At 43.0% G+C, this 18,550-nt stretch overlaps 1 protein-coding gene across 2 annotated transcripts in view; it reads left to right on the top strand.

Annotated features, from left to right (window-relative positions):
• Positions 1 to 18,081, top strand: part of LOC125172723 (protein argonaute-1) — a 37,552-nt gene extending 19,471 nt beyond the window's left edge. For both annotated transcript variants that reach the window (XM_047871182.1, XM_047871183.1), the window contains 8 exons: positions 428 to 612; positions 6,898 to 7,057; positions 7,239 to 7,329; positions 8,389 to 8,583; positions 10,507 to 10,641; positions 11,224 to 11,325; positions 11,654 to 11,853; positions 12,088 to 18,081. In XM_047871182.1, the coding sequence (XP_047727138.1) occupies positions 428 to 612; positions 6,898 to 7,057; positions 7,239 to 7,329; positions 8,389 to 8,583; positions 10,507 to 10,641; positions 11,224 to 11,325; positions 11,654 to 11,853; positions 12,088 to 12,196 (1,177 nt within the window). In that variant the 3' untranslated portion in view covers positions 12,197 to 18,081. The remainder of the gene's footprint in view (positions 1 to 427; positions 613 to 6,897; positions 7,058 to 7,238; positions 7,330 to 8,388; positions 8,584 to 10,506; positions 10,642 to 11,223; positions 11,326 to 11,653; positions 11,854 to 12,087) is intronic.
• The last annotated feature ends 469 nt before the right edge of the window (positions 18,082 to 18,550 follow it).

The raw sequence follows: 18,550 nt of genomic DNA, 5'->3' as shown, positions 1-18,550 counted from the left end.
GCTCTTAGGTCTCAAAGAATCAGTAGGGGAGGAGGGAATTCATTTTTACTGAGCACCTCCTGTGCTGTGATCACTGTTGGAGCTTCTTTTAATATGAGCAGAAGCCTTTCTCTTGGGCATTTGCCTATTGCTATGGACTTAGTGCACAGGAATCAATTGCTGATTGGGACAAGGTGGACACTCAATTCCCACAGATTCTTTCTCTGGGCTCCCTTGGCTCTCTGTTTGCACCATTAAATACTTAGCAAGCTTGGTTTTGTCCTACTCAACTACAAATGTGTTTTTTACACTGGCTGTGATCATATCTCATTTATCTCAGAGTCTCTCAGTGGTTATCATAGTGCTAGGTACCTAAGATGGAGGCATTTATTCAGAGGTATTAAAGTGGGACTCACTGGCTCCTGTCATGATCATACTTGTGCTGCAGGAACTTCACAGACCAGCTGCGGAAGATTTCCAAGGATGCAGGGATGCCCATCCAGGGCCAGCCTTGCTTCTGCAAATATGCGCAGGGGGCAGACAGCGTGGAGCCCATGTTCCGGCATCTCAAGAACACCTACTCAGGGCTGCAGCTCATTATCGTCATCCTGCCAGGGAAGACGCCAGTGTATGGTACAGTTCTCTGGGGACAGTGATAATGAAGATAGGACTCTTCTCAGGGTAGCTCCCTGGAGGCTCCCAGGGAGGACTCCGTGTGGGTTCTTTGATCTAGCCAGAGTTCTTCCTTAATGTCATTATTCCTTTTATAGGAGAAATATCAGCCTATATGAGCCATTGAATCATCCCAGGTCCTGCTTACCTGCTCACACTCCATCCCAGTAACATTTACTGGGATCCTCTGGGTTCTGGTCTTTATGCCAGGCAAAGCTGGGCCAGATAGAGAAATGGGTCAGTCCAGACTCCTGTTCCTAGGAGTGTGTTGTCTACCAGGACACTGTAAAGCACACTCAAGTGGAATTTGTGGTGGCTCTGTAAGTGGTCTGTTGCCTGGGAATGACTTGGACTTTCTGAGAAGCTTTCTTCTCTCCCACTTTTAAGGAGAGGGGTGACAATATATAACTCTGGCACAGTTCTTTTACTCTCTTTTCCCTCCACGTCTCCAGTTTCAAAGGAAGAGCTGTTCCTCCTCTTACCTTGTTCAACCCTTGTATGCGCTTATTCCTATCTCATCCTGCTACTTTTGGGACTTCATACACTTTAACCCTCCAACTTCTTCAGTTTCCCCACCCAAGAGCACATTACCACAATCATGCCATCTCCTTTAGCTTTTGTCTTCCTATTTTCTTGATTTTCTTCATCATACCTTTTGAATGTGTTCTCTACATTTTCTAGGCCATTTCCTCACCAGCTACTTACTCCTTTGCGTCTTTCATCTGTCTTCTAACTTTCTCCTAAACTTCCCTTGCAGAAAGCCATCTGTGACCTTTCTCACTTCTCTTGACTTCTGATATTTTCTCCTGTCTCTCTCGAATTACTTTTGTCATTACCAGATATGCCTGGTATTTTCCAGATTTCTGTATCCTGCCTTCTCTGTCTTTACATTCTAGTGAAATTTTCATTTATTTCAGTTGCTTAAATCATCACCTATTATTATATGCTGTCATGTATTATTAAAATCTTGATCCAATCCTTTACCTCTGTCTCTCATTTGTTGCTTTTGACCTTTTTCCCTTCTATAGGAGTTTATTGATTACCTACTATGTGTGAGAAATACTGTGCTAGGTCCTAAATGCGTTGGTGAATAAAATGGATATATTGTCTGCTCTTGTAATGTGTTTTGGTGGACCATGTCTTTAGTATCTTCTCCTGTCTTTATTAGTACGCTCTTATCTTTACTTCTTCTGTGTTTGGCATCATAATTGCTTCTGAGTACCTTTATCCAAATTCTGGAGGCAGTCTGTCTTCTCGTTGCTTCATCTCCAGTGTTCTTTTTTACAGTTTTAAGATACATTCTCTGGTCTCCACCCATACTTTTCAACTTAATTTTAACATTTCTCCTTTTTCTTTTTTCATTTAAATGTTTGTTTATTTATCTTTGAGAAGGAGCACAAGTGGGGTAGGAGCAGAGAGAGAAAGAGAGCACAAGTAGGGGCAGAGAGAGGGGGAGACACAGAATACGAAGCAGGCTCCAGGATCCTAGCTGTAAGCACAGAGCCTCATGCGGGGCTTGAACCCACAAACTGTGAGATTGTAACCTGAGCCGAAGTTGGGCACTTAACTGACTTAGCCACCCACGTGCCCCTCTTCTTAAGTCTTTCTTGAATAGGTTACTTGATGAGACCTTTTGTGACTCTACTCCTAAAAAAAACCTTCATTGGGTCAAATTCACAAAATAAAAATTTTTCAGGGTCCTGATCTATGTTTAACTTTTCAGCTTTATCTTGTATTGTTCCCTTTGCCACACATACTGGAACGATTACTTTTTCTGGAATTAGATAGAATTTGAAATAGATTTTAATCCTGGTGATGCCAGTTTACTGATATAGGCAAATTACCTAACCTTTCTGAGCCTCATGAATTAATTATATAAAAAGCAGCATGTATGGCTCAATTGGTTAAGTGTCTGACTCTTGATTTCAGCTCAGGTCATGATCTCAACAGTTGTGGGTTCAAGTGCCTGGTCGGACTCTGTGCTAACAGTGCAGAAACTGCTTTGGATTCTCTGTCTTCTCCTCTGTCTTCTCCTCCCCTGCTTGTGCATGCACGCTCTCTCTCTCTCTCTCTCTCTCTCTCTCTCTCTCTCTCTCAAAAATAAACGATAAAAGAAAGCAACATGTAACAGTGCTTAGCACACTGTAGATACTGTAGATGCTCATTTCTTGCCTGTGCTTTCTATTCTCCGGTTTTGCTTACCTCATTTGCCTTTGTCTAAAATATCTAAGTACTCTTCTTATTCCCCATGTTGCCCTTAAAATTCTCTCTATCCTTCAAGTCCCAGTTTAAATGTATTTATTCCAGGGGCACCTGGGCGGCTCAGTTGGTTAAGCATCTGACCTCGGCTCAGGTCATGATTTCACGGTTGAAGCCCCACATCGGGCTCTGCGCTGACAGGTTAGAGCCTGAAGCCTGCTTTGGATTCTGTGTCTCCCTCTCTGTCTGCCCCTTTCCCCACGTGTGCGTGCTCTCTCTGTCTCTCTGTCTCTCTCACTCTTCCTCACAAAAATAAACTTATTAATAAATATACTTATTCCCGGAAGCCATCTCTTATCCTACCTAGAAGATAAATCTTTCTGGAAATTGTATCAGGCTGCTGATCAGTTACTACCTACCTCGATATTATTTTGAGCATAGGGTAGATCTTATTTTGCTCTGAAACCTTCTTTCCTCTGCACATATAAGGTGGAACCTTCCATTGACATGATACTTAATAATTGCTTATGTAGTGAAGTTGGTTGATCTTCAATCCAAGTCTCTCTTGGACATGGAATTGATGGCCCTTGGATGCAAAATAAGGATATTTTTTAGGAGAACTGCCTTGAGTAATTATCCACATTTCTGGTTCCCTCCAGCAAAGGGGAGAATCCAGTATTTGTTTTGCTTGGAAAGTAGTATAATGTAGTATAGCATGCTTGGGGAGGTCAGTGCTTACTCAGAGAATTTTCCCCACCCTGGGCTCAGTAATGTTATACCTCTGTCCAGTCTCAGACTTGATTAGGATTTTGGGCTTCTTCTACTTACATACTGTTTCTTGATTATACCACTTGGACAACTTAGCCAATTGTCTAGGAATTAAGCCAGCAGATGAGAAGAGCAGTTAGATTCTTCTAAAGAGCCCTACCTTCCCTCCCTGGAGGCCAAAGCAAGGTCAGTTGCATTGTGGCTGCCCTAAGAATATAGAAGGACAGTGTGACATTTGCCCCGTTCTGATCTGGTACTGTATCTCAACCTGTCCTTAGCATTTTCAACTCCATACTTTCCACTAAATTGATACTATTGCCTTTTTTTTAAACGTAAACTTTTTATTGTAGTATACATATAGAAATCTTAAGAGTTCAGTTCACTGAATTTTTACAAAATGTCACACCAGGGTAACCAGTACCCAGTTTGGGAAACAAAACATTACTATAACCTCAGGCTGCTGGTCACTACAACTCCCCATTAGTGGTAATCGCTTTTCTGGCTTCTAATATCATGGATTAGTTTTGACAGTTTTTGAACTTTATATAAATTAATTGTTTATTATGTACTTTTTGGTGTCTGGCTTTTACTCACTATTATGTTTGTGAGATTCAACATGTTTGTTGCAGTTTTTCCATCATATTGAGTAAAATACAGTTTACATGTATTTATCCATTCTACTGTCAGTGGACATACTTGCATTGTTTCCAGTTTTTACTATTATAAATAATGCCTCAGTGAACATTCTTGTACATATCCTTTGAACATATATACCCATTTCGATTGGGTGTGTATCTAGGAGGGATTTATATATATATATAATTTTTTTTTTTTTTTTTTTTTTTGAGAGTGCACAAGCAGAGGAGGGGCAGAGGGAGAGAGACAGAATCCTAAGCAGGCTTTTTGCCCAGTGCAGAAAGACCTGGGGCTTGATCCCACAACCATGAGATCATGACCTGAGCCAAAATCAAGAGTCAGACGCTCAGCCAGCTGAGCCACCCAAGCACTCGAAGAGGGAAGTGTACGCTTTACACTTAAACCAGCAGTGTATGAGACTTCTAGATATTTTATATCCTTACCCAAATTGGTATTCTCTCTTTCATTTTAGCCGTTTTTGTGGTATTCCATAATAATTGTGTTGTGCTTTTAATTTGATTTCTCTGATGATTGATAAAGTTGGATATCTTTTTATATGTCTATTGGCTATTTCAGTAACCTCTTTTGTAAAGTGCCTGCTCAAGTCTTTCCCTTTTTTTCCTTTGCCTTAACTACTTTTTTCTTACTGATTAATAGATGTTCTTTATAATTCCTTTACTTAATACGTATGTGCATTATACATATCTTCTGTGCTTTGTGTCTTGTCTTTTTGCTTTCTTAATGGAGTCTTTTGTTGAACAGAAATTTAAAATTTTAATGTAGTTCAATTTGTGTAATATTTTTTCTTTATGGCTAGTACTTTCTGCATTCTGTTTAAGAAATCCCAAGATCATAAAATAATGGTCTATGTTTTCTTTAAAAAAATTATATATATATAAATATTATATAATATGTATTTTTTATATATATATATATATATATGATTTTAACCTTTCACATATAGAACTGGTCTATCTCCTTCAGAAACTCTTGCTTTCTTCATCTCTTGGCAGTGGTTCCTCTGCTGGTGCAAAGCCTAGAATCTCAGCCTCCTGTCCATACCTAGAATCAGCAAATGTACCCAGGGTAAAAGCAGTTGCAGAAGACAGCTCACCTTGGTGAGATTCTGTTCCTCTCTGGAGTTTTTGCCCTTCAGTTCTTGTCTGAGCACCTCTCTGCTGCCTTCAGAAGAGGATTTCTGTATTTTGTCTGGCTTTTCTGAATGTTCTCTGCAGAAGCACTGGTTTGCCACTAACTACTCCATCTCTCTTAACAGTGGAAATGATCATTTTAGCTTTTTAAACATGCTCAGTCTCTCTCATTGAAAACACACTAAATCCTTCATTGATCCCACATCTCCTCCTTGGTACTTTGTAACACCTAAATAGTTTTTGCCTTTATGCATTACCAATGTCAAGGGCGTTTCTGATCTTTATTTTACTTGATCTTTAGTAGCATTGACTTTGTTGAACACTTGCTCCTTTTTGAAATACTCTCTCGCCTTGGCACTCATGATACAACACTGTGTTCCTCCTAGTTCTCTGTATGCTTCTCCTTTGCAGACTCATCTTCTTAAACGTTCTGCAAATATTGAGAGTTCCTCAAGATTCAGGTCTAAGCCCTCTTTTCATCTGTTCTCTTCCTTGATGATCTCATCAAGATCATGCCTTCAATTACTCCCTGTACCCAACAGCTGACAAATTTGCATCTCCTTTCAGACTGTTGAGCTTTCAACTACTATTCTCATTTGTCTAGTTGATACCACTAGGATGACCAAAAGCACTTCAAACTCAAACTATCTCAAAATTATTACAAAAGCTAGAAACTTGAAGTTATCCATAAAAATTCTTTTTCCTTGCTCACATATATCATCACTGAGTCCCTTAAATATCTCTTGAAATCGGTTTCTTTCCATCTAAGCAGCTGTCTTAGTACACGCTACCCTCATTTCTTGCTAGATCAGTCTAATGACCACATTCTTTCTCTTATACCATGGTTCGTTTGGTCTCCTTTTTAGTTTCGTTGGTCTTTCAATTTCTCAAACATATCTCTTAGAGTGAATTTTTGGATGGTGTTGCCTCTGCCTGGAATGTTCTCTCCCAATTCTGCCTATCTCTCTTTTTGTTTTTTGTTTTTAATTTTTAATGTTCATTTTTGAGAGAGAGAGAGACAGAGTGCTAGTGGGGAGGGGCAGAGAGAGAGGGAGACATAGAATCCAAAGCAGGCTTCAAGCTCCAAGCTGTCAGCACAGAGCCTGACATAGGGCTCAAACCATGAGATCATGATCTGTGCTGAAGTCGGACACTTAACCAACTGAGCCACCCGGGTGCCCCATTCCGCCTCTCTTCTAAGTCCTTTTCTATCTTTAGGTTTCATTTCAATCATTACTTACTTAATCCTTTCCTGACTGGGTTATTGCCTGCTATTAAATGCTCTCATAGCTTCATGAAGTTTTCTGTTGTAGCATTGATCATTTTACTTTTCATGACTTAAGATTAGTCACTAGAAAGTAACCTCTGATTAGTGACCCTATGTGTTTCTGGTTATCATTGTGTTCCTACCACCTCATATACTGCCTGACATCTAATCAGCATTCAGTAAATATTTGTTGAATGCACTAATCACTTCTCTCCCTGCTCATAGCTGAAGTGAAACGTGTTGGAGATACACTCTTGGGAATGGCTACACAGTGTGTGCAAGTGAAGAATGTGGTCAAGACCTCGCCTCAGACCCTGTCCAACCTCTGCCTGAAGATCAATGTCAAACTTGGTGGCATTAACAACATCCTAGTCCCACACCAGCGGTATGAACTCTATTGCCCACTTGCCTTGCCAAGCAAGGTATCATGGTGGGGACTGACAAAGAGATAGGACCCTGGCCAGGGAGAATCAATCAGACACAAAGGAGAGGTGACCAAAATGAGTGCTAGATGGTGCCAGGAGAAGACTCAACTCCTCACTATTTGTTTTCTCTTCTTTGTTTAGCTCTGCCGTCTTTCAACAGCCAGTGATATTCCTGGGAGCAGATGTTACACACCCCCCAGCAGGGGATGGGAAAAAACCTTCTATCACAGCAGTGAGTGATACTCTCCAGCTTCTTCTTAAGGTTCTCATCTTAGCTCTGAAGACTACATATAATCTCCTTCCCTCAGCTCTTATGCTTGACCCTTCAGAAGAACTTTTTTTCAGCTGATCATCCCCATTAACCACTCCCTTGGTATCTTCATAAAACTAACTCTGTATGGTATCTGTTTTTCAGAGAAAGCAGTGGGAGTGTAGGTGGTGGCCAGAGACTTTGCCTAGTCTACATCACTCTTGCTCTGTGTTCAAATTTCTCTCTCTCTCCATGCCCACTTTGGGGATATGGGAAAGACCATGTCTCTTCTCTGAGATCCTTTTTAAGGTGGTTACTTAGTTGCTGGGATTGTCCCTTCCTCTTTCCCATCCCTACCCCTGATCCATCTAATAGATTAGATGGTTTTCTAGTCCCTCTCCCGACTTCTTTGCTCCCTGTCCCTGGAGCAGGGAATTACAAATTGCTAGAGGGATCAGGCTTACCTTCCCACTTCTCTTTCCTCAACTCTCAAGTTTCTCTAGGCAGATTGGGATAATCTCAGTAAATGCAGGGAAATCCTATAATGTGCTTATTGTTGTTTTCCTTGTGGTCATCCATCCTAGGCTCTGGCCCCTACCCACTTTGAAAATGATATTGTTTGTACCTCCTGCAAGAACACTCTTCACCACAGTTCCTGGGTAGATTCACACTTGAATTGAGAAAAGGACAAACTTATGGCTCATTGAGGCCACTCTTTGAGCTAGTAGTGCTTTCACATGCTCCCCTGCAAGGGGTAAGAACTGAACTAATCAAGTACTTACTGTGGGTTCTATGCAAGGTGTTTTATATGTACCACAGTAACACTGTAAGCAGGTAGCATTCTTATCTCCATTCGAGAGGAGGAAAAAGATCAGATGGAGATTGAAATCAGGACTCATTGAATCCAAAACCTACAATTTGATTGCATAGTTTTGTTTTGTTTTGTTTTGTTTTTGCTAAGAACATTTCTCCAAATCTATGTCCTGACAGTATTGGGAGAGTGGAGGTTCTGGGAGCTGATCCTGCCTCTTTGATTGTTAGGTGGTAGGCAGTATGGACGCCCACCCCAGCCGTTACTGTGCTACTGTGCGGGTGCAGCGACCCCGGCAAGAGATCATTGAAGACTTATCCTACATGGTGCGTGAGCTGCTCATCCAGTTCTACAAGTCCACCCGTTTCAAGCCTACCCGCATTATCTTCTACCGAGATGGGGTTCCTGAAGGCCAGCTCCCCCAGGTAGGGTCCAAAGTAGGTGGTGAAAACCTTCATGTTGGGGCCAGAGGGCCTAATGGGTGCAGAGAGTACTGGTGTGTTTTTTAGGCTATTGGCATCAGGAGGGGCTACTTCTTTGAGAGCTTTGCTTATTGGCAATAGGCTTGGGAGCAGAGATCACAACTGAGATGTGGTATGTACAAGCATCTATAGACCTGTCTTTTAACAGAAGACCCTCAGTGCCTGTATATTAGTTGGTTCATGTTGAAGTCTGATTCTTTAGATTGGTAGTTCTCAGAACTTTAGCATGCGTGAAGATCACCTGAAGGGCTTGTTACAGTAGTTTGCAGGGCTCTAAGAATTTCCTATTCAGTGAGTCTAGGATGGTTCCTAGAATTTGTAGTTCTGACAAATTCCTAGGTAGGTGATGCTGCTGGTCTAGAGGCCATACTTTGACAACCACTGCTGTTGACCTTCATAATGTTCCTTCTATTTCTCCCTGCCAAGCCTTCGTATTCTCTTGTTTAGAGTAGTATAATGAACTGGTCTCCTTGACTACCATTTAATAGTAATACAACTGTCATTTATTGGGTACCACTTACATACTATGAATTGTAGTAAGCACTTCATATGTGTTCTGTTTAATGTCTAGAATAATTCTATGAAATAAGAATAATTATCCCATTTGACAGATGAAACTTGAGGCTCGGAAATGTTAAATAATTTCTTCAATGTCAGCCAAGCTAAACAGTGATGGAACTGGAATTCAGACAAATTGGCCCTTGATTCCAGAGTCTATGCTCTTAACTATTATGCTCAATTTTCTCTAAGTCATCCAGTGTTCCCTAAAATAGCAGACAAATTTTTCCTATCATTTCTCTGTTCAGGAACATCTAGAGGCTTCACCTAGCCTTGGGTTAAAATTCAAACTGCTTAGTAAAGCCATCAGCAGTTATGAAGCCCCTACTAGATTTTCTTTTTTTAAAGCTTTTTTTCCCCTAAGTTTATTTATTTTGAGACAGAGAGACAGAGAGTGCATGCAAGTCGGGGAAGGGCAGAAAGAGAGAGAATCCCAAGTAGGCTCTGCACTGTCAGCATGGAGCCCGATGTGGGGCTCGAACTCAAGAACCACGGATGGGATCATGACCTGAGCTGAAGTCGGATGCTTAAGCAACTTAGCCACCCAGGTGCCCCCTACTAGGTTTTCTATGCTTTTACTTAGTTAATCTGTTTTACTCTTTGCAATGGTTTTGTGAGGCTGATCTTACTAGTAACTTTAGTAGATGTGGAGAAAATGAGACTTAGAAGAGTTAAGTAGCTTGCTCACAGGAATACAGCCAGATAAAGCTTGGGTTTAAACCTATTTCTAATTGATTTCCATTGTATCCATTTCTGCCATATAGTTTTGACCCCCTATATCTGACATCTAAGGCCACAAGGCAACTATTGCATATGGTTGTTTACCTTCTTTAGCTAGTCCATTTTCTTCTTTGTAGGACTGAATTCATCTACTACATCTGTACCAATTCCTGAACTGTGTGTCTGCTCTTCTCTGATGGTCTCAGCTCCGTTCTTGGAGCTCACAGGGGAATTCCTTTTATCCTTCTAAACCTGAAATTTACCTTACTTTGGGCATTGTGATTATAGTGATGTTTGTGTACTTTGTTTCTGTGTCTTGACATTAGGTCTCTTTATGCATAGGAACCAGGTGAGTATTCTCTGCTGATACCAAGCCTCCCAGCCAAGGCTTTATAGCAGCATATCAGGTGAACTGAGGATAAGGCTGATTTTGGCAGGAAGAGGCTGTCCTTACTAATGGTTGGGTGTTAGCTTATAAAGGGAAGCTGAGCAAAAAGCCATATTACAAATGGAAACCACTTAGTTCAGAAAAATGTGACTCAAGAGGAGCTGTATGTCTCTTTGTCTCTCTCCTTACCCTGTGCCTAGATCCTCCACTATGAGCTGCTGGCCATTCGTGATGCCTGCATCAAACTGGAAAAGGACTACCAGCCTGGGATCACTTATATTGTGGTGCAGAAACGCCATCACACCCGCCTTTTTTGTGCTGACAAGAATGAGCGAGTGAGTGAGAAATTGAGGAAACCATCCATACCATCCTGTCTCCCTTCTCTTAATGTGGAAGAAGGCCTTGAGATAAATCTGGGGATTTAGTCCTTGGTCTGTCTATCCTCCCTGGCCCTTTCCCCCTAGGGCTCTTGTCCTTCCTCTGCCACTTTCTTCCCTTTTTTCTCTCTTTCTCCCCTCCTTCCCTTATACTTTCTCTTCCTCTTTCTAGCTTTCTGGCCTATAGACCCTATATAGACCAGCTCCCAGAGAAAGGAAAGGGAACTACCATTCATTGAACTTGTCCTATATGCCAGACATTGCACAAAGGTGTCTTCCTCAGAGCAGCCCTGTGAGTTAGGTACCATTATTAGCTGGAGTTTAACCTCAAAAAAGTTAAATGACTTGCTGAGATCACACAGCTTATAAATGGTGAAACCAGCACTTAACCACAGGTCTGTGTGACAGGAGAAGTCCATTATTTTAAGATCTAGTACCCTCTGGGAACAGAGATTTTGGTGGAATCAGAGTAGGATTGAGTCAGAACCCTTCTTAGGGCCAAGCAGATCTTGGGATCTTGGTTGTCTTTTCTCTGTACAGATTGGGAAGAGTGGTAACATCCCAGCTGGGACAACTGTGGACACCAACATCACCCACCCATTTGAGTTTGACTTCTATCTTTGCAGCCACGCAGGCATCCAGGTAGTCGGGCTATGTCCTGGGGTTTCCAGTGGGTCAAAGATGAATTGATTATTCCCACTGCCTGTAGAATATATCAGTCGTCACTGAGTGGCATTCAGAACAGGATTATTCTCTTAATAAGCCTTTAGCATACTTGAACAGAAGTACGTTTTGAATGTCTTAGGCAGGTTGCCCATAACAAGGGTATTTTATGACATAGGTGGCTTTGTGTCTGCCTGTTCCTGAGTGGATCTTCCAACCCAACTACACTTGTAACAGTGATCCTGTTCCTTAGCATTGGCTGTCCCCTCTGCCCAGTCTGGGGCCCCTCACCTTCCTATCTTCCCAGGGTACCAGCCGACCATCCCATTACTATGTCCTTTGGGATGACAACCGTTTCACAGCGGACGAGCTCCAGATCTTGACATACCAGCTGTGCCACACTTATGTACGATGCACACGCTCCGTCTCTATCCCAGCACCTGCCTACTATGCCCGACTGGTGGCTTTCCGGGCACGATACCACCTAGTGGACAAGGAGCATGACAGGTGAGGCCTGGGATCAAGCTGGCTTCCCATTTGCTTCAGCCTCGGGTACCAGACCCTCTCAACATTCCTTGGGCAGAAGGAAACGAATATTGTACAATTTGACGTCCTTGGGCTCTTCTGCCCAGATCTGGGTTGGGGTTTTCTCATAAGGTGGTATGGGAATTGGTACCTGGGGGAATGGATTAGCAGTAGCTCAGTGCACCAGGAAGGACTTGTTTCATTTTTGCTTTTCAGTGGAGAGGGGAGCCACATATCGGGGCAGAGCAATGGGCGGGACCCCCAGGCCCTGGCCAAAGCCGTGCAGGTTCACCAGGATACTCTGCGCACCATGTACTTCGCTTGAAGGCAGAACGCTGTTACCTCACTGGATAGAAGAAAGCTTTCCAAGCCCCAAGAGCTGTGCCGCCCAAATCCAGAGGAAGCAAGGAGGAGGAGGAGGGAGGGTAGGGAGGAGCTCAGAAGGCCTTGTTTCCTTCTTTCTACGAAGGGGGCGAAAGGGTGGGGGACAGGGCCAGTAAGCCAGACCACCAGCCAGAAATTTCTGATGTCCACCTCATGACCCCCACCCCTCACCCATCTTGTCACATCTGGCCCTGACCCCACTGGACCAAGAGGGGCAGCACTGGTGCCCGCCATACACACAGGTGTCTCTTGTGACTCACAGTGCTAAAGACTCATGCCTGACAGCTTGGTAAGGTCGGCTCTGCAGCCCCGCGGACAAAAGCTGGTAGGTTTGGGTTTGATACTTTAGATGGGAGAGTGAGGGGCTTAAAAAAGTGGGTGGGAGGAGGGAAGGATTTTTTAGGAGCCTTAATCAGAAAAGGTCTAGATTTGTTTAAGAGGAAAAACGAAACCAGACCCAGATCAATATTTTAGAATACTAGATGTTTTAATGGGTTGAAAATCCAGTTTGTAGGAAGATTTTTAATGCTAATGGTTTTGGTTGCTCCTCCCCCAGCTGCCACCCCCTTTCCATTATTCCTTTCTCTCCACTTTTTCTACCCCACCTTACACCTCCTCCCTGACAGACATCCAGCCCCTAGTAAGACTTAAGGCACTATGGCACTTAGCTCTGAAGTGACACGACCCTGTCTTCCTTCCGCCTACTGGTGGGTAACCAGTGCCTTCCCTGTAACGGTAATGCTGCAGAACTGCAACCTTTTGTACCTTTCTTTGGGGGGGATAGGGTGGGGGTGGGAGAGGAGGTAGGTGGGGAAGAAATACCCCTAACCCAACAAGCCTCCAACCAGAGCGCCAGCTATTTTGCATTCGAAGGAATTGACTTCCATATTCATTAAGCTTTTAAAAAGACCACAACCTCAAGATGGTTAAAATCCATTGACATTTGCACTTTCAGACATGACAAGTCTTGGAGCTGCTGAGATGACTGGCCCCTGGCCTTTCCATTTACACCTCCTGTTCTTCCTGTCCCCCCAGTTTCCCCACCTGCCTGGATCTGGAGTTACTTTCATAGCATTTCTTACTCTTGGCTTCTTTTTTCCCCTGATGGTCAAGTTGCTTATGTTTCAATATTTCTTAACTGGGGTGTCTTATAACAAATGATCTTTAGGTCTAAAATAAGAAAAAAAGAGCAAAAAACTAAATGTTATTTTTATACCATAACTTGAGTCTATTGCCAAAATCTGGAAATCCCTCCCATGCCCAATAAGTTTACATCCCAGAAACATTGAGCCATCAGAAGGAACTATGTACCTGACTTGTTCTTTGGCCTGGCTAGGTAGGGGATGGTTATCTCCCTAAGGTGGGGCTCAGGCTCCATCCTTCCCCTGTGCAGATAATATCTTTTTCTTGCTATAGGCTCCCTCTTCTGCACTGCCCTGCACTCTTTCCTGCAAGTTGCATCTTTCCTTTCTCTGGTCCTCTGACACTTTGGCTCATCACAGATTCCAGTGTGTCCTGTGGACAGGCTGGGGGATTTTGCTGCTCCCTATTGCTTCTGTTTACACAAATGAATTTTTCCCGGTTTCCCACTAGGGCATGTGAGTGGGTGGCGTGGGCCTTTGTTTTGTTTTGTTTTTTTGTTTTTTGTCTCCCTGGATAGAGGTTGGGTTTGGCTGTCTTGCAGAACTGGAAAAGTAGGGGGTTTCTAGCTTGGTGCCTACTGGCCTTGAGGCAAGGCCCCCTCTTTCCTTAACTGTTAATTTTTTCCTGTCCCACTGCTTGGGATGAGGAGTTGCAGCTTCAGTGTGGAAGTTCCTCTTTAAGGAGCCTGAGTTTGGGTTTACCCCAATCTGGTGATGAAGCCATGACACTTTAGACCTAGCTCAGGCTTGGAGGCTGGTCTGGATCCAGGCCTGTGCGCTTAGAGCTACCATTTCCCCTCCCCAGCAGCCCTTGTACAGACCCAGATTTGCTATGCAAAACAGTCTATCCCAGGTTCTGTTCTGGTTGGCTACTTTGTTCAGCAACTTCACAAAACGTAGCACAAACATTGATTATGGAGAAGGCATCAGGACTGTTGAGTAACTCCTCCTTTACTTCTTTCCTACTGGCTACAGTATGGGATGCCCCATGGGCACAGCCCAGCTGAAGAACAGAATGGAGGGCTCTGGGAGGAGGCAGCTCACTGGAGAGCCTACATTCCTTACACAAGTGCCTAAAGAGAGTGATGCCAACACTCCATCTGCCCTGTCCATCGCCTTCATATACTGTCTACTTCGTGTTCAGTCACCCTTTGGGGAGGGGAGCTCTCTTGGGACAATGGGCTCTGCATGTTCTCTTCTTGGGTGCATTTTGGGGCTGGGATCAGGGCACTGTTCCTGGAGGGTCCAGTCATTCACCAGCATTTGCAAATATCCATAGGGAGCTGGTGGTAGCCACCTACTCTCAGCAACAAGTTTATGTTCTCTCCTTTTTCTCTCTTTGCCTCACTCTCTCCATTTGGGTTTTGAGCTGGGGCTTGCAATGCATTTTTTAGCCCTTTGGCATTGCACATGCTGTTCAAGACATAAAAAAGCAAGAGAAGCAATTTGGGCGATGGCAAGAAAATAACCTCTTGCTCTGAATTTTTTTTTTTTTTTTAATCTTTGAGACTTGAAAAATACTTTGACCTTGATGATTATTCTTGTTTGAAAGATGGTGCATGCAGATTGAGAAGTGGTGTTAGCAACAAGCTTTGGCTTTCTTGGATTTGGTTTAAGTGGTGCTTCTTACTTGTGCTCTGAGGAAGTGTTGGGGGACCCCAGCCTCATCCTCTTGGACAGGTCTCTTGCTCCCTTCGTTTTACTCTTTTGCCTCTCTTTTCTACTTTTCTCTTTCCTTTGGATCCTTTTCCCTTTTTCAATTCACTAAGCTTGTTTGCTGGCCCGCCTGCCTATGTGATGATGAATTCTCTGCATGGCTACGATAATCCCACTGTTAGCTAGCACAGTCAGGCTTAGCTTCTTGGCTACAGACGACCAAGAATCTGTTCCCCAAGCCCAGTAATGTCCTCTCTGGGCTGGACTGCCATCAAAGTTACTCAGCAGGCATGCCTACCTGGCATGAAATCAGGGGGCTTCTGATAACTTCCACACGTGTCCACTCCTTGGAGTAGGTTTCTCTCATTGCTTTTTCTGGATCTGGTTCCATTTGTCTCTACATGGGACCTCCCTTTTCTGAAGACATCCTAGAGTTGAGCTACTTGGTTTCCAGGGTTGGAGGGTTAGGGGGATGGACATAGGGGAAGAAGAGTGATGGGAAGAGAATGGAGAGAATTTGGATAAAAGATGGGAAAGAGCACTGTTCGTTGATCATTTTTCTAGTCCAGTCTGACCCACTGGGGGTTGAGGTGCTACTGCTGAACTCAGGATAAGCCTGGAGCTGTTGTTGTTCATGGGAACTTAGGCTTAGAATAATGTTGAAGAAGAAAGTATCTAAAAGCGTGAAACCTCCCTAAAAAGCTCCTGGTTCCCATGTACTAGATAGCTCCTCTGTGGCCTCCTGTTTGGCTAAACAATAATGTTCTTGGATAGTTTGGGGTGTTTTTCTTTTTTCTTTTTTTGTCCAGAATTCAGTAAATGAGGCTGACACTCAGGATGGGCAGCCAAGGGGACATTTTGACTTCTTAGCTGGCCCATGGGTTATCTGTCTACAAGGCTGGCGAGGCAGTGTTTTAAACCTGGCATCGTGTGTAACAAAGAAGAATGGAAAGTTCCTTCCCTTTCAGGGTGGAAAGTCCTCTCAAACTAGCCAAAATGCAGTTTTGGAAACTACATTGGGGGAAGTTATTTTTTATATTTACTGGGCCTAGGCCAATCTAGGATGGTAGCTGGGATGCCTTCCTTCTTAAAGTCTGATCATGGCAGGGATATGCAGGGCACTCTTTCCTATTTAGCCTTCTAAGCAGATTGGGGAGAAGGGATTCTCTGGTTTTCTCTTCCCTCCCCCCACCCCCTCCTTTTATTAGGACTTGCCTTCTCCCTGGGCAGGGAGAGAGGCTAGGTTGGTGCTCTCCCCTTACTCTATTCCTACTGACTTAGAACCTCCGGCTGCTGTTTGGGAGCCTAAGAAAGGGAGTGGAGGTAATGGGCTCAAAACAAAACAGAATAAGGTGGGGAGGGCAAAGTTCCTTCTTTAAAAAGGAAAATAGGAAACTCTCCAAGGATTGTGCAAGTAAAGACAATGTGTCGAATGCACTGAGTCCCCTGGTGTAGTAGCAATAAGGAATAATGAAATGACTTTCCTGTGCACAGTCCAACCTGATTGGTGTGTGATGTTGCACTTAGCAGCCATCTGGTGGGCATGTGTGACTACTCTGGGTTTCACTTTAGTTTCTAAACTTTTTATCCCTCTCAAGTCCAGCATGGATGGGGAAATGTCCCTGAAGCCCCACAGCTGTGTACTTGTTTGCATTTGTTTCCCTTTGAGACTTGTGTTTGTGTCCTGCTTTGAGCTGTACCTTGTCCAGTCCATTGTAAAATTATCCCAGCAGCTGTAATGTACAGTTCCTTCTAAAGCAAGCAACAGCAGCAGCACAATTCTGTGTTTTATAAAGACAACAGTGGCTTCTATTTCTAAAGTGCGGTCTCTCTCTCTCTTTTCTCCCACCCCCATTAGCAAAGCAAACTGTTGGGATTAATTATATGTGATAGATTTTAGGTTAGAGTAATAGACTGTTATAAGAGCAGAACCATTACTTCTAGAGGAAAATGGATAAAAAACACCAGAGTATTGAAACTGCAGATTGTATGTAATCATACGTCACAAGGCCTCCATTTATTCTTCATTCAACAAACATGTAAAGCACTGTGTCCAGCAGTGTTGTTAGGGGAGATGGCAAACATAATTCAAAAAGGAGGAAAACCATGTCTCTCTCCTTAAGGAGCTTAAAGTTTGGTGGTGGTGGGTGGGTATGAGTGGCCAAATGGTTCCCTGGTACAGGAGAGAAATGATGAAGGACTGAAACAAGGCTATAAGGCTATACACCAGTGAAGATAGGAAAGGGAAGATTTTTGAGAGACACTCAGAAAGAATTAATAGGACTCAATAGATGGTGAAAGAGGAATAGACACTAATGCTCAGGTTTCTGCTTGAGCAATGAGTATATTGGGACATTCTTCTAACCAAGACTAGGGGAGAAGGGAGACTAGACGGAAGGTGGTGAATTTTGTGAAGACAGTTAGCCTTGTATAGACGGAGTTTGGAGGTTCCCATGAGGCAACAATTTTAAGGTTTCCAGTAAACACTTATATTTTGGTGCTCAGGGAAGACTATAAAACTGTAGTTGTAGATAATGGGATTCATACTCCTATATATGGTAGGTAAAGCCATAGGAATAAACAAAATAGCTTAGAAAAAGCGAGAAAAACATAGTATCCAGTTCTGGAAACACAACTTAAAGGATGAAGACAGGAAGCTGAACCTAAGAAGACAGTCAAATCACTAGTAGATACCTTGTATATTTTTTACTTAATGAGGTAGGAGAAAAAAGAGAATGGAATAGGATCCAAGAAGGGCGTAATCAACAACATGAACTGCTGCAGTGAGGAGGAGGTATTTTTTTTCTACTCAGTTTACCATCCTCCACCCCATCTTCTTTGGGATCTTATAACTATATGGTCATTCAGTATTTCTTGAAAATGAGCATTGGAAAAACCTAATTTAAATAAAGCTAAGTCTAGGACTTCGAGTTGTTCATCACAACCACCACTTCCACCTCCAGCTTCCTCCTGTCCTCAGGAGTTACTTGTAAAAGAATAAAATAAACAAACCTAATTTTGTTCCTAACCAGTGTCATAGATGGTGTTCCAGTGCACTCGATAGCACTTAGCAGCTTGCTCTATTTACTTTCATGACTTGCTTTCTCCAGAGCCTATGAACTCTTAGGAGCAGAAACTACATTCTGTTCATTTTTTTGTCATCTCAAGGCCATAGAATATATATCTAGGGATCAATATTTGTGAATAGAATTGAAATGATCTAGAAATTTTTGGTTTGTGAGTATAGAGGGGGGAGTCAAGAAGTGATGTTGAGTGCACAGGATGGACTTAGCATTCCTGACACTTCAGGTAAGCAGAAACTTAACCAGATTACCATCATCTTTCTTACTCTCGTCCCAACTTGGTGATTCTGTGGTTTTGTACCTCAAGCTGATGGTACAATTGTCAAGCATGTAAGTTCTGGCATTCCTCCCTGGTAGTGCTAGAGCACTGTTATTTCTGTGTAATGGGGGACGATGGCTCAGAGATAGATTCTG

The sequence above is a fragment of the Prionailurus viverrinus genome, chromosome C1 (assembly GCF_022837055.1).
Source record: "Prionailurus viverrinus isolate Anna chromosome C1, UM_Priviv_1.0, whole genome shotgun sequence".
In the NCBI taxonomy this organism is placed as follows: Eukaryota; Metazoa; Chordata; class Mammalia; order Carnivora; family Felidae; genus Prionailurus; species Prionailurus viverrinus.
This window is presented reverse-complemented; position numbering and strand designations above follow the sequence as displayed.